This window comes from Podarcis gaigeae (genome assembly GCF_964106915.1).
Source record: "Podarcis gaigeae genome assembly, chromosome: 16".
NCBI classification, from domain to species: domain Eukaryota; kingdom Metazoa; phylum Chordata; class Lepidosauria; order Squamata; family Lacertidae; genus Podarcis; species Podarcis gaigeae.
This window is the reverse complement of record NC_139693.1, coordinates 10130643-10145350: the sequence shown is the minus strand read 5'-3', so window position 1 is coordinate 10145350 and position 14708 is coordinate 10130643. Positions and strand designations below refer to the sequence as shown.

Below are 14708 nucleotides of genomic sequence, written 5' to 3'. Positions count from 1 at the left end.
TCTTCCGTGAGCAAAGAGGTGTGAGCAGCACCTGCCACCCAAGAGCAGCATCTTCTCAATTGACCTTCTTGCTCGCCCCAGGGCCCCAGGGACAAGCTTCCTTCTGAATCGTCGCAGGGAAGAATTTCCGGGCGGAACAGCTCTGGGGTGAGTACACTGGGGTTTCTGGAACTGAAACAAGGTGCAAACAAGAACTGATAATACTGTATTTTCCCATATATAAGCCACACTCCTCCCACCCACCCATTCCGACCATGAAAAGTTAAAAGAGCAGCTTAAATTTGTGACTTTACAAAAAAATGGCATTTACGATGTTGCTGCTGAAACAGACATACGGTAAAACAGAACGGGTGTGAGTGCCTGCGGGATTTTAAGGGAGCGGGTTATATTCGGATTTTGTTTTTGTTTTTTCCCCTCCCTGAATTTTAAAGGTGCGGCTTATTTGTGGGTGCGGCTTATATTCGGGCCAATACAGTATTTTTTATTATTAATTTTCAATAATAGCCTCATTATAACAATACCAATTTATAATACAATTACTAATACCAATTGTTCAAATACCGGGTTATATAATTTAGATAAGGTGGCCTCCCCTCCCCCCCCCCGCATGCTAGAACTGATGGTTTGATTATTTTCTTTATTTCTGCATTCCAAAATCTTATTAATTTCAATTACATTCCTGTCAAAATAATAATGCCTTATACAACTGCAATATTCATAACTATTTCTGTTGACACATGAAATGATTTATGAAACTACAAGTGAGGCACTCAAACTATATCCTTGTTCTTCCTGTGTGTGGCAATTATTCTTTCTGTCCTTGTAAAATGTTATGTCTGTTTCCCCCCCGGTTGTTGCTATTATCCATCATGCCTTGGGTGGAGCTGATATCCCATTGTTGTTCCAGAAATTTCTCCCTCCCTCTGTCCCATACTTCGTTGTTTTGAAACTTTAACAGCAGCTGCAAAAATCACTCTGTCCCAATGAATATCCTGTTTTTGCCATTTTCCCTCTCAGTCTAGGAAGAAGAGTGGTTTGTCAAACTGCAGATGACTCAATAACTGTCAAACTGCAGATGACTCAATAACTGTCAAACTGCAGATGACTCAGTTCCTTGGCAAGTTTGCAGACTCCTGTCATCCTTCCGTCCAACTGAATTAAATTCTAAGTCCACTTAGCGTTATTCAGTTCACTCCATAAATAATAAAGGATGGGGAATAGTTGGCTCTAAGTTTCCATTGTAAACTTTTTGCAAAATCGAGTTTCCCTCTCCTTTTCCTTTTTTTTTACTCACAAAGTTACGTTTAATGTTATATTCCATATCTATAATCCAATTACTTCCCTCCTCGCGTGTACAGTGGTGCCTTGGTTCTCGAACTTCATCCATTCCGGGAGTCCATTCAAATCCTGAAACCATTCGAAAAGCAAGATGCAGCTACCGATTGGCTGCAGGAGCTTCCTGCACTCAAGCAGAAGCCGCGTCAGATGTTCAGCTTCTGAAAAATGTTTGCAATCCGGAACACCTACTTCCGGGTTTGCAGTGTTCAGAAGCTGATTTGTTTGACGACTAAGCCGTTCAAGAACCAAGGTACCACTGTACAAATATAATTTGAACTAATGTTCAAAGGAAGGTTGCCGAATCATAAACATAGAGAAGAAAACTTAACATAAAGAAACTGTAGCCTCCCCATAGTCTTTTTGTTACCAAAAAGTAGCAATGCAGCAGCGAGCAGCTGGCTGGAAAGCCAAACAGGATGTTTGTGACTGTTACCATGGGAACAAGGGGGCAGTCCATTCACTGTACTGAGCACCGGATGTAAGCTCAGTGTGTGTCATATGACCTGTACTGGAAGTACATGGGAGGAGTATATTCTCTCTGCTGTTGAGTGCAGACATGTTTCTCTGTACTGCTGCAAAAGACAGAAATAAAAGCATGTAAATATATTTCTGTCTGTCTCTTTCCCCTCCCTGGGGATAGCAGGGAAGAGGGGGAAAGGAGTGGTGTGTTCTTCCCACATTTGAGAAGGATCGCCGATAAGAGACCTCGCCTGTTTTCCTGCCGGGAGTCGCAGCGGGGAGGTCAACAAAGAAATCAGCCGGTGCCTAGCAAAGTGGCACATTCCTCTGGCAAGGCTGGATTCCAACACTTTTGCACCTAATGAAGTCTGATCTCAAGTTCAAACCGTAAAGTCCTTGCAGTTGGTTCTGTTCTGCAGTTTATGATCTCATCTCTTCTAGCACATGCCCGTACTTTATTCCAAATTAAGCTCCAATTAACAGGAGAACCTCTGCTTCTTAATGGCGGTGTTTGTTGGGTTGAAATAATGACAGACGAGTGGTGAGTGTCATATGGGAGGCATCTCCCGAGCATGTCTCGGGGAGTCTCTTTTATTGACTATTACAGCATTGCCACATATGTGCTTATTGCTGATTGGTTAACACAAGTACAAAGCAAAGTTTGCATATAAGCATTAATCACCAATAGATTAAAGGCTGGGAAAGGGAGCACAAAACTAGACAGGCATGAAAACCTCCTAATTGAATGATTATGATTGATATAGCAAGACTTAAACAATTACGTTCCGATAGATGTGGTCAACTATGCATTAAGAACAGGTCAGAGTATAATGTTTTCCTGAACTCAATGTGAACTGAACATTCTAAGGTGATGAGGGAATGTCTTAGTATTAGAACAATTTGTGCAGCATCATGTGCAGAAACAAAGCTTAGAAGCAAGACTTCCCATCATGCCACAGTCATGTGCAGAAGCAAGGCTTCCCTTCAGGTGTTGGAGGGTTTTCGGCAGGCAAAGTGCTTTTGCACTCAGCGCCTCCCTGCCCCCTGCATTCCATGTCAGAGTGAGAGCCAGGTAACGAGACAAACTGCAAGTGAAGCCCATCCCCCCGTCCTGGGGGGGGGGACTTGCAAGGATAATTATCCTCAATCATCCTTGTTTTTTCTTTGCCAACGATCTCCCGCTGTCATGGGAGCTGCCTCCATTAAGGCAGACCGCAACCAGAGGCCATGTCTAGGAGAATTGGCCAGGCTTCCAAACAGAGTACAGGTTGTTTCAATATCCTAGAACACCATGAGATGCAGTATACCTGCCAACTGCAAAACGGTCACACTTTGGAGAATGGGTCGGGACAGGAAGAGCAGGAAACTTGGCTTTTGATCCCTATTTGGTCACGATGCTCCGCTCAGCTCACCCTTCTTCGCAGGGTTGTTGTGAAGCTAAAACGCAGGAAGGGGAAAGAGACTTACGTAGGCTGCCCTGGGATAAAAATACAATAACTTATGAATGAAATGAAGAGTGCAAATGACCTTGCTAGGTCCTGCTGTGGTTAGACAGAAATCCCTAGCAAGTTGGATAGTGAAGGGTGGTTTTTAAAAAAATATTATTTAATGCTGCAATGTTGTTGTTTCAATGATCTTAAACATATTGTATTTTAGCGTTTATTTTTAAACATACAGTGGCACCTCGGGTTAAGTACAGTGGTACCTCAGGTTAAGTACTTAATTCGTTCTGGAAGTCTGTTCTTATCCTGAAACTGTTCTTAACCTGAAGAACCACTTTAGCTAATGGGGCCTCCTGTTGCTGCCGTGCCGCCAGAGCACGATTTCTGTTCTCATCCTGAAGCAAAGTTCTTAACCTGAGGTACTATTTCTGGGTTATCGGAGTCTGTAACCTGAAGCGTATGTAACCTGAAGCGTATGTAACCCGAGGTACCACTGTATTGCATTTTAGCATTTTATGTTTCTCAACTACAGCTGATATACCATATTTTTTGCTCTATAAGACTCACCTTTTCCCTCCTAAAAAGTAAAGGGAAATGTGTGTGCGTCTTATGGAGCGAATGCAGGCTGCGCAGCTATCACAGAAGCCAGAACAGCAAGAGGGATTGCTGCTTTCACTGCGCAGCTATCCCTCTTGCTGTTCTGGCTTCTGAGATTGAGAATATTTTTTTTCTTGTTTTCCTCCTCCAAAAACTAGGCGCGTCTTGCGGTCTGGTGCGTCTTATAGAGCAAAAAATACGGTAAGTAGGGAGAGGAGTGAATGGGAGGAAAGATTGTCTTGCATGGAGGTCATATTTACCTGTGCCAGATTTGTCCTTGCAGACAGGACCTTGTGATGGATAGAGCAAGGAATGTGAGAGCCAATGTGGCGCTGTTTCTAGAATGTTGGACTGGGACGTGGGTTCAAATCCCCACTCGGCCATAAAACTCAGTTGGTGACTTTGGGCAGTCTCTCAGCTTACAGGGGGTTGGGGTTGGGGGGGAATAAAACAGGGAGAAAGAGAACAATGCATGCCACCTTGAACTCCTTGCAGGAAAGGTGGAATACAGATCTAATAATAATACCACCAGTTAAGGTAAAGATAAAGGAACCCCGGACCATTAGGTCCAGTCGTGGCCGACTCTGGGGTTGCGGCGCTCATCTCGCTTTATTGGCTGAGGGTCATGTGGCCAGCATGACTAAGCCGCTTTTGGCAAACCAGAGCAGCGCACAGAAACACCGTTTACCTTCCCGCTGGAGCGGTACCTATTTATCTACTTGCACTTTGACATGCTTTCAAACTGCTAGGTTGGCAGGAGCAGGGACCGAGCAACGGGAGCTCACCCCGTCGCGGGGATTCAAACCGCCAACCTTCTGATCAGCAAGTCCTAGGCTCTGTGGTTTAACCCACAGTACCACCAGTTAGCCTTTCCCAAATGGGCTGCTCTCCATAGATATTAAGTAGTGAGTGGACATAGCAGACAACACAGAGATTTCTCCAAGTAGTTCTTTATAAGTATGCTGGAACTGAACTGAACTGAACAGCTCAGCCGGTCTGCTTTTATAGGCAGCCGGCTGTCAACATTGTAACAACAACACCCCAGGGTTTCCTGCCTAAATTAACTGACGTGGACCCGAGTGAAATCTATATGTACAATACCCCTGGTGGCCAGGGTGAGAACTTCAATACATAACACCTCTCCCCACCGAGATAAGGCATTAGTTACAATCATATTAGTTCCATTACATACAGCAAAATCCTTATTGGTTTCAGTAAGGTGCTTAACAGCATCTTAAAAAGCAGAGACATCACCTTGCCAACAAAGGTCCATATATTTAAAGCTATGGTTTTCCCAGTAGTGATGTATGGAAGTGAGAGCTGGCCCACAAAGACCACAAAGATCACCGAAGAATTGATGCTTTTGAATTACGGTGCTGGAGGAGACTCTTGAGAGTCCCATGGACTGCAAGAAGATCCAACCTCTCCATTCTGAAGGAAATCAGCCCTGAGGGCTCCCTGGAAGGACAGATCCTGAAGCTGAGGCTCCAATACTTTGGCCACCTCATGAGAAGAGAAGACTCCCTGGAAAAGACCCTGATGCTGGGAAAGATGGAGGGCACAAGGAGAAGGGGACGACAGAGGAGGAGATGGTTGGACAGTGTTCTCGAAGCTACCAGCATGAGTTTGACTAAACTGTGGGAGGCAGTGGAAGACAGGAGAGCCTGGCGTGCTCTGGTCCAGGGGGTCACGAAGATTCGGACACGACTAAACGACTAAACAACAACAAGGCACATAAGCATATTGATTCCAATTTTGCAAGTTCACAGGCATAGCTTTTTCACTGTTAACAATATCGCCCGTAAGACTCACCATCACATATTAATTGACCCTATTCACCATACAGCTTTACATGTGCACTTTGTCCGGTGAACATTGTAACAACAACAACCCAGGGTTTCCCACCTAAATCAGCTGACGTGGACCTGAGCGAAAACTATATACACAATATCCCTGGTGGCCAGGGTGAGAACTTCAACACATAACAATGGATGATGTTGGATTTCCAACCCCAGCCTGTTTGGTCAGGAATGACGTGAGCTACAGTTCAACCACATGTGTGGAAAACACCAGGTTGAGTGAAGCTGCTGTGAGTAAGTAAATAGTCACCGCCTTTATAAATGGAGGTTCCCCTCCTGGCTGTTTGGAAAGAGAAGGCGAGTCCTCCAGGACCAGACCACAGCCCCCTCTGGCCTGGTCTCATGTGATTCTCCTGAGAAGCCCTGTAGCAGGTGGCAAAGGTTGCTTTTCTGGGTGGAGGCTATTGTGGCTGTTGGCTGAGCAATTGTGGCTAGTAGCCTTAACATCATGAACATAGGAAAGGCCTTGTTGGGTGCTGAGATTCGCCCAGACCTGCAGAAACCAACCCGGTACTGCTAGCCGGTGCTTTTTCCCAAGGAAAATAGGTGCCGGAACTCACCATGAAGTTGTTACCATTAGTTGCCGGGCGACTCGGGGCAGCCCTGAACAGAGGCCGGTTTGGCAACAGCCACATCCATCGCCCACAGAGGTACAAGCTGTCTCCCTAGCTGGTTTCGGGGCCAGCCCTGGTTCTGGTACCGGTCAAATAAATGCACCCCGCCTCCCTGATTCTCTGAGATTCAGGTAGATGGCTAGGGCATCTCAGAAGGGCCCTTGTGGAAACATGTCCACATGAAACGCTAGAGGTCTGGCTGGAGAGCTTAAAGCCTACTGCTGCTATACGGGAGATGGACTGAAGAAATAATACTTGGCCCCAGTGCATAGCTCAATTGTGGCTAGGAACAGCTAGGACCTAGGTGGAGTCATAGTAAACAAGTGCAGACTCACACATGCTGGCCAGCTTCCATGTTGACTCAAGATGTTAGTTTTGGGCTTCTCAGAAGTACGTAAAGGCAAGTAGCAGGCAGAGGAAGTGCCAGCCTGCAATGGTGCCCACCTGAGAGGGGCCGGAACTACACTCCGGCTGAATAAAAAGCACTGCTGGTAGTTACTGTATTGTTCTGTGTCTAAGACAATGCTTTTTGCTATTAAAAAAATTTAGGCAAAAATTGGGTGTCGTCTTATACACTGATAGTGAATGCAAAGGGGGGACGTGCGATTAATGGCAGCAGCAAGCAGGAGAATGGCAGCGGCGATTGGGCAGGCGATTGTTGGCTGTGGCAAGTGGGCGGGCGGGCATTTTGTGGCGGCGAGCGGGCAGACAATTGGCGGCTGCGGCGAGGTGTGCGATTGGCAGTGGCTGTGGCAAGCGATCGGCAGTGGCGGGCAGGTGGGTGAGCGATTGGTGGAAGTGTCTTCCCCCACCCTCCAAAAAAGCTAAACAACTTAATTTCTTAATTTGGGGTTTTTGAAAAAGGGGGTCGTCTTCAACATGGGGGCATCTTATACATGAAAAAATATAGTATCCACACACCAATCATGGTCTCTGTGCTTCATTTGCTCTAAAAGCTTCCAGAGTACAGTGGTACCTCTGCATGCGAACGGGATCCATTCCGGAGCCCCGTTCGCATCCTGAAGCGAACACAACCTGCGTCTGCGCGTGTGCGGGCTCGCGATTCGCCGCTTCTGCGCATGCGCGTGTCATCATTTTGAGCATCTGTGCATGCGCGAGCGGCGAAACCCAGAAGTAACGCGAAGCTACTTCAACCCGAGGTATGACTGTATATGTTATCAATCTGTTGTCTTGGCCTGAGCAGAGCTGGTTGTGCCAGGACAACACTGTCTAATAAAACTGAAATATTTAGAGTGCCTATTAAAGTTCCATCATGGAGGTTTAAAGTTCTGTCATGGAGATTAATGGCTTCCTTTTGTGTCATGTTTCTGGGCCAGGCCTGAGCTTTAAAGCTCTGACACAATGTATTTTGTTTTTGCCCTCGTGCTTCCCCCACAAAACTCATTCTTTACTGCTGAATCAGAGCAAACGACAACTCTTGGAAACTCCTAGTTGCTGTTTGTCTTGATTCAGCATTAAAGAACAAGTTTCCCAAGAGAAAGCAGCAGAGCGAGAGAGAGAAGAAGAAGAAAAGAGGTTGGACAGTGCTTTAAAGCACAGACCTAGACCCATAGAGTTGTGAAGGACCCTGAGGACAATCTAGTCCAACCCCAGGAATATGCAGCTGTCTCTTACGGGAATCGAACCTGCAACCTTGGCATGATCAGCACCACACTTTAACCAACCGAGCCATCTAGCCTGTGTTTAGAAAGCGCAGGGCAATAGGTAAGTTTGGCTGAACCCTTAAACAACAGCCTGTAGCTGCTTCATCCCAACTGATAAAGAATCCCGGACCGAAAGAAAGAGGACTGAACTTTTAAGACTTGGGCGAACCAACAGGAAAGGTGCTATTATTCCCCTGGCAGCTGAGCCCAAATCTTCACAGCATGGGGAGTGTATAAAGGGGAGGGAAGAAATGTTTGTTTGGGGCCATAGGCGTAGCTGGGGGGGGGGCAGGGAGGGGCAGCTGCAGAAATGGATTGATTATACCTTTCTTTTATTAGAAACCACATCCAAATTCACTGCAAGCGGGTCACACCCAGCAGCTCAGCTTGAAAAGTGTTTAAGGAAGGCAAAGAAGGACCAGGCTTTTGTGGGTTCAGTTTTCTCTGAAGTTGGCATACTTACAGGACAGAGATTACATAAATCTTATGGGGCAGGCAAGTTGGAAGTGCATTTTAAGCCTTTAACCAGACATCTTCTGGTAGCAGCAATACTAATAGTGGCCGGTTCACTAGTCAGACTGCATATTCTGATTCCTCAGATCCCAAGTTTATTTCCTTTTAAAATATATGCTTAGTTGTAGTGGGTGGGAGGCTTGTGGGGTGTATTGCTGGGCTGCCAGACATTTAGCAGGCTACCTGAGGGGGGGAATGGGATCTTCTTAGCAAAAGAAAGAACATTCATGTTCAGTGGCAGCCTACCTCTGAGTGCCTGGGGCTGAGGGACACAAGCGAGTGAAGGTCTGTTGGCTCCTCTGCTCTATTTATGGGGCTTTCCCCAAAGCATATACCTCCCCTGGGGGGCACTGAAATGATCGGGGGGGTGTAGCCTTGGGTGCAATTGGGGGGCATTAAATAAAAATAAGGGGGTGGCAAAAGCATAGAGAAAAAATGGAAGAATAATTTGAGAAAGCGTTTGTACATGTTTGACGTGTTGCGTAATGGCGCCCAATGTAACATGGAGTTTAAGTCTTAGTGATTATTTTCCACATAGACACTCAAAATACAAGTTAACTATATATATGTGTGTGTGTGTGTGTGTGTGTACACACACACACACACACACACACACACACACACACACAGTGGTACCTTGGGTTAAGAACTTAATTCATTCCGAAAGTCCGTTCTTAACCTGAAACTGTTCATAACCTGAGGTACCACTTTAGCTAATGGGGCCTCCCACTGCCGACGTGCCGCCACCACACGATTTCTGTTCTCATCATGAGGTAAAGTTTTTAACCAAAGGTATTATTTCTGAGTTAGTGGAGTCTGTAACCTGAAGCGTCTGTAACCTGAAGCGCCTGTAACCTGAGGTACCACTGTGTGTGTGTGTGTGTGTACACCGATTGTAAATAGCTAATTGCGGTGACTTAAGAATGCTGCTGACAAAAATACAATGCAAATTTGTCACTGCATCTTTCTGTTTGTTTGCTTAAAGAAAGTAGATATCTAGGGGGGCGGGGGCGGACAAAGGCTGAGTATTTTTTTTTCTGAAAAGGGGGCTGTAGGTCAAATAAGTTTGGGACCCTCTGCACTCGATGGAGACCCCTTTGAGTCTTCTATGCCACCCACCCGCTCTCTGGCACTTGGGGTAAATGGGAGCACCACATGGCCCACGCAAAGCCCCCATTTCTGTGCAAACAAAGTGATTAATTAAGCCAGTGATGGCCAAACTCGCCCCTCCAGCTGTTTTGGGACTACAGTTCCCATCATCCCTGACCACTGGTCCTGTTAGCTAGGGATGGTGGGAGTTGTAGTCCCAAAACAGCTGGAGGGCCAAGTTTGGCCATCACTGAATTAAGCAATCTGGCCTGTTGCAAAATATTGCAATGTGGAGAGGTGATTAGTTAATGCCTGTTGCGGGTGCCGAGTCAGAAGGCAGAGAACCCATTGTTTTGTCCCCGTTTGCCCTCTCCTTCCTGAGTTCAGCAGGAGAGGCAGTGCCTCTGAACTGGTTGCGAGCAAGAAGGGTTGGTGGAGCAAGAGCCCCATTAGTCCTAATGGACTGCTGAGTTCAGGTTCTGGATTCCAGGCGGCCATGCCCTTTCCCAAGATACTCCGCTCCATTTCCACACCCACACCTAACGCTCCATGTAGGAGGCAGCCTACCTTTTGAACCTAGGAAAGGAGGAACAGGAATTGCCGAGGCAAGCCTGAAGAAAGCATGGCCCAGGCTCATTTCAAAGTTTGATTCAGACTCCCTGGCCCCAAAAGCAAGGAGTGGCTGTCCTCAAACTCCCGCTAAGGCAGGCTGTAGGAGTGCAAATATTCAGAGTGTGGGGTCAGGTGGGATTACTATGAGGAATTATAAAATATGCATCAAGCCATTGTGTCCACGATGAATGCATTGTGTTGACTGCGTTTGATACGTTGACAATAATTTCTGATCAAATCCCACAACCCTCTGCATCTCTGGCCATTTCCTCTACTCTGGTTATATCCTGCTTGGACTCTGCATGCTCTGGTTATCTCCCGCTTGGACTACTGCAATGCACTCTACATGGGGCTACCTTTGAAGGTGACCCGGAAACTACAACTAATCCAGAATGCGGCAGCTAGACTGGTGACTGGGAGCGGCCGCCGAGACCATATAACACCGGTCTTGAAATACCTACATTGGCTCCCAGTATGTTTCCGAGCACAATTCAAAGTGTTGGTGCTGACCTTTCAAGCCCTAAACGGCCTCGGTCCAGTATACCTGAAGGAGCGTCTCCACCCCCATCATTCTGCCCGGACGCTGAGGTCCAGCGCCGAGGGCCTTCTGGCGGTTCCCTCATTGTGAGAAGCAAAGCTACAGGGAACCAGGCAGAGGGCCTTCTCGGTAGTGGCGCCCGCCCTGTGGAACGCCCTTCCAGCAGATGTCAAAGCGATAAACAACTACCTGACATTCAGAAGACATCTTAAGGCAGCCCTGTTCAGGGAAGTTTTTAACGTGTGATATTTTACTGTATTTTTGGTTTTTATGGAAGCCGCCCAGAGTGGCTGGGGAGGCCCAGCCAGATGGGCGGGGTATAAATAATAAATTATTATTATTATTACTGCCCATCTCTCTCTTCATAAATCACGTACGCAGCCCAAACAGGCATCTTGGGTCATGAAAGATAGTGGGCAAGTTTATTTGATGTAGCTTTCTGATATGTTAATCCCAGGATGTTAATCTTAGGGCAGGGAAACACATGAAGGTGATAATGATCTCTGTCCTCCTGGCCACCCTTCTTATCATGTATATTGTTTGTTTATCATCTCCGGGGTTGCCAAATGCTCTCCTTTGTAGTTCTGTTCTTTGTTTGCCCCGTGCTTAATTAGTTTTGGTAGTTTAACTTTGTTCCCACGTGTGGTTTGTGGAAATGCTCAGAATAAATCTGATTGGTTCTTATGAACACCCTGTAAAAAGTTCTTTTGTGAATAAAACGACCTGGGCCGAGGGGTAGAGAGAGAGAGATTATTATACGCAACCTTCCCGGAGTCTTGCTGGTTCAAGCCTCTGTGTGTATTCTTATTAATCAGAGTTCAATCCTTCCTTTACTTTGAGAACGCCTCACAGGCAGGCAATGGCTAGAACAGGGGAAGACGGAGAGATGAGATGCACAACCTCTGGGTGTGTTAGTGTGTTGTTGTGGTGGTGGTGGTGGTGGTGGTTGTGATGTAGCCATTCCATGTTGCATCATGGAGATGATAATGAGCGAAGGCTGCTGGATTAGGCAAATGGTCCATCTTAGTCACGCACCTTGCTGTGGGAAGGCAGCAAGCAGTATCTGAGCATAAGAGCAACTCCTGGACCCTCAGGTTCTGTTAGTCTCTGTTTTGCCACTGAGCAGCTGAGTCACAAGGCTCTGTTTACATTCCAAATATTCCATACTGTTGGAAGTCTTATGGGAGACGGATGTGATGTACTGGTTTCCTGTTCCTTTGTTGTTCAGTTGCTCTCTGCTTTCATAGAGAGAGGATGTATTTTTCTCTGCTGTCTGCGTAACGAGAAATTAAACTCTTTAGCCATGTAGCCATAAATTCCATCACTTCCCTGTGCTGGAAACTCCTCTGAAGGGGAATGTGCCTGAGGCCTCATCGAAGGCTCAGGTCGTTAATTATCGTCGGGAGGCAATTCCGAAGGACTCGGCTGGAGGAAAATGAGTTTTATCAGCTTGGCCGAGCGGAGATCCCGACATTTTTGGTTTCGGGCCCAGAAAAATGGCAGAAGAATGGAATGCAGGTTATCTTCTCTGTGTGTCATCTCCAACTCTGCAATGCTACTGTTATAAAAGTCATGTTCTGCCCTCCCTCTCTGCAAGTCCAGGGGGGTTCCAGACACGCTCCCAGGGTCTGTCACGGGTGGTGCTGTGGTCTAAACCAATGGGCCTCTTGACCTTTCAAATCTCCAGTCTTTGGTCACACCCGGGATAAGAAGTTGTGGGCAACCCTTGATGGCTCTCTATTGTAATGCTAGCAGCTCTGCCCTTCCCTCAGCCAGCCAGCCAGGTTTGCGTAAGTCAGCCCAGGAATCCCCTTGCAGCTTGCGTTCTGCGTTCGTATCACAAAGAACCCCAAACCCGAGCATTTATTAATTTCTATGGTGGGGAATCCCCCTCCCTATTTCTATAACACTATTAACTCTCCCCTCCTGTGGCTTCCAGCAAGGCCTGCCATATTTTGAAGAGCAAAAAAAAAAAGAGAACACATTTGCCAGCTTCTAATTTTAACTATGAATCGTTATAATGACTCTAACTGTGAAAGAAAGCGATGTGTCCTGGGAAAAGAGGACATATGGCAACCCTATCTCCTCCATAAATTTGTCCAGTTCTCTTTTAAAAGCCATGCAGATTGGTAGGCATCAAAGCCAGACACTCCAAGTGTCACTATTTCCCAGGGATTTACAGAAGCCATCCCGGTTTCTGATTTAATTCTGGATGGTCCCACTTTTCCTTAGGACGTCCTTATTTTCACTGGAGAAATGTTGGAGGGTATGGAGTTATGTGACCCCGCCAAGCCAAGGAGATAAGTAACTTTACAACTTTTAGAAGACATCTGAAGGCAGCCCTTAGGGAAGGTTTTTTTAAAAAAAAATGTTTAATGTTTTATTATGTTTTTATATATGTTGAATGCCGCCCAGATTGGCTACCCAATCAGATGGGTGGGGTGAATAATAATAATTGCTCGCTGCTCCTTCACCTCAGCCTTCCCTGCAGAGTTCCCGTCTCCAAGCACCTCCCATTCCTGGTCTGAGTACTCACAGAAGGAATTGTAGGTGGGACCCGGGTGGCGCTGTGGGTTAAACCACAGAGCCTAGGACTTGCCAATCAGAAGGTTGGTGGTTCGAATCCCCGCGACGGGGTGAGCTCCCGTTGCTCAGTCCCTGCTCCTGCCAACCTAGCAGTTTGAAAGCACGTCAAAGTGCAAGTAGATATATAGGTACCGCTCCAGCGGGAAGGTAAACGCCGTTTCCGTGTGCTGCTCTGGTTTGCCAGAAGAGGCTTAGTCATGCTGGCCACATGACCCGGAAGCTGTACATTGGCTCCCTTGGCCAATAAAACGAGATGAGCGCCACAACCCCAGAGTCGGTCATGACTGCACCTAATGGTCAGAGCTCCCTTTTCCTTTACCTTAAAGGAGGCAATAGGGATGCTGGTGGTGCTGTGGTCTAAGCCACTGAGCCTCTTGGACTTTCCGATCAGAAGGTCAGCAGTTCAATTCCCCATGCTGGGGTGAGATAAATAGGTACTGCTCCGGCAGGAAGGTAAACGGCGTTTCCATGCGCTGCTCTGGTTTTGCCAGAAGCGGCTTAGTCATGCTGGCTACATGACCCAGAAAAACTGTCTGCGGACAAACATTGGCTCCCTTGGCCAGTAAAGCAAGATGAGCGCCGCAACCCCAGAGTCGTTCACGACTGGACTTAACCGTCAGGGCTCCTTTACCTTTACCTTTAAAGGAGGCAGTGGAAGACTGGACTGCCTGGTGTGCTCTGGTCCATGGGGTCACGAAGAGTCGGACACGACTAAACAACAACAACAACAACAACAAACTATACCTCCCAGGCTTCTATGGAGGAAGCATCACACATAAGCAGTTCCAAACGCAGCAATTATGGTTAATGCGCAACAGCACATTTTAAAATTACACCCCACCCTCGCATGGCCAGCTTGTGTGTTCCCTCTTCATTTCTAATCTTATGAATAATGTGCAAATTAGTAACAGCACAGAAACAAGCCTTGGGCACCAAACAGAACTAGTTTAGGAAGTCTAACCTCCTGGTTGAGGACAAGAGGAATCAAGTGAATCATCAGCTTATCTCTCAAGCTTGGAGACAGAAGGATCCCACAACAAGAAACAGTGGAACTCTTCTATTCCCAGGGAACAGCTTGTAGGTCACCAAGTATCTCTCTAGATGGTTGTGGGGCTTCCAGAAAACCATAATTGCAGCTGTCTCACTTTTCAACGCATGGCACAGGGTTGAAAGATTTCGACACACATGCACTCATGAGGGCTAAAACAAAAAAAATTCCTTCCAGTAGCACCTTAAAGACCAACTAAGTTAGTTCTTGGTATGAGCTTTCGTGTGCATGCACACTTCTTCAGATACACAGTGTATCTGAAGAAGTGTGCATGCACACGAAAGCTCATACCAAGAACTAACTTAGTTGGTCTTTAAGGTGCTACTGGAAGGAATTTTTTTTGTTTTGA

The 14708-nt window shown here is 46.6% G+C and overlaps 1 protein-coding gene across 9 annotated transcripts in view; it reads left to right on the top strand.

Annotated features, from left to right (window-relative positions):
- The window catches only part of LOC310833233 (lysosomal acid glucosylceramidase-like), a 43656-nt gene continuing 28948 nt past the window's right edge, over positions 1 to 14708 (top strand). Inside the window, exon 1 of one of the 9 annotated variants that reach the window (XM_083715783.1) lies at positions 1 to 147. Coding sequence is in view for 3 of the 9 variants with exons in the window: in XM_083715779.1 (XP_083571905.1) it covers positions 5824 to 5925 (102 nt within the window). In the remaining 6 variants the exon portion in view is untranslated. Of the gene's footprint in view, positions 148 to 5312; positions 5930 to 5969; positions 6346 to 6420; positions 6441 to 6484; positions 6700 to 6993; positions 7087 to 7680; positions 8035 to 12222; positions 12244 to 14708 lie in introns of those variants that run through there. The other 8 variants (XM_083715779.1, XM_083715787.1, XM_083715786.1 and 5 more) reach the window with 8 other exon arrangements.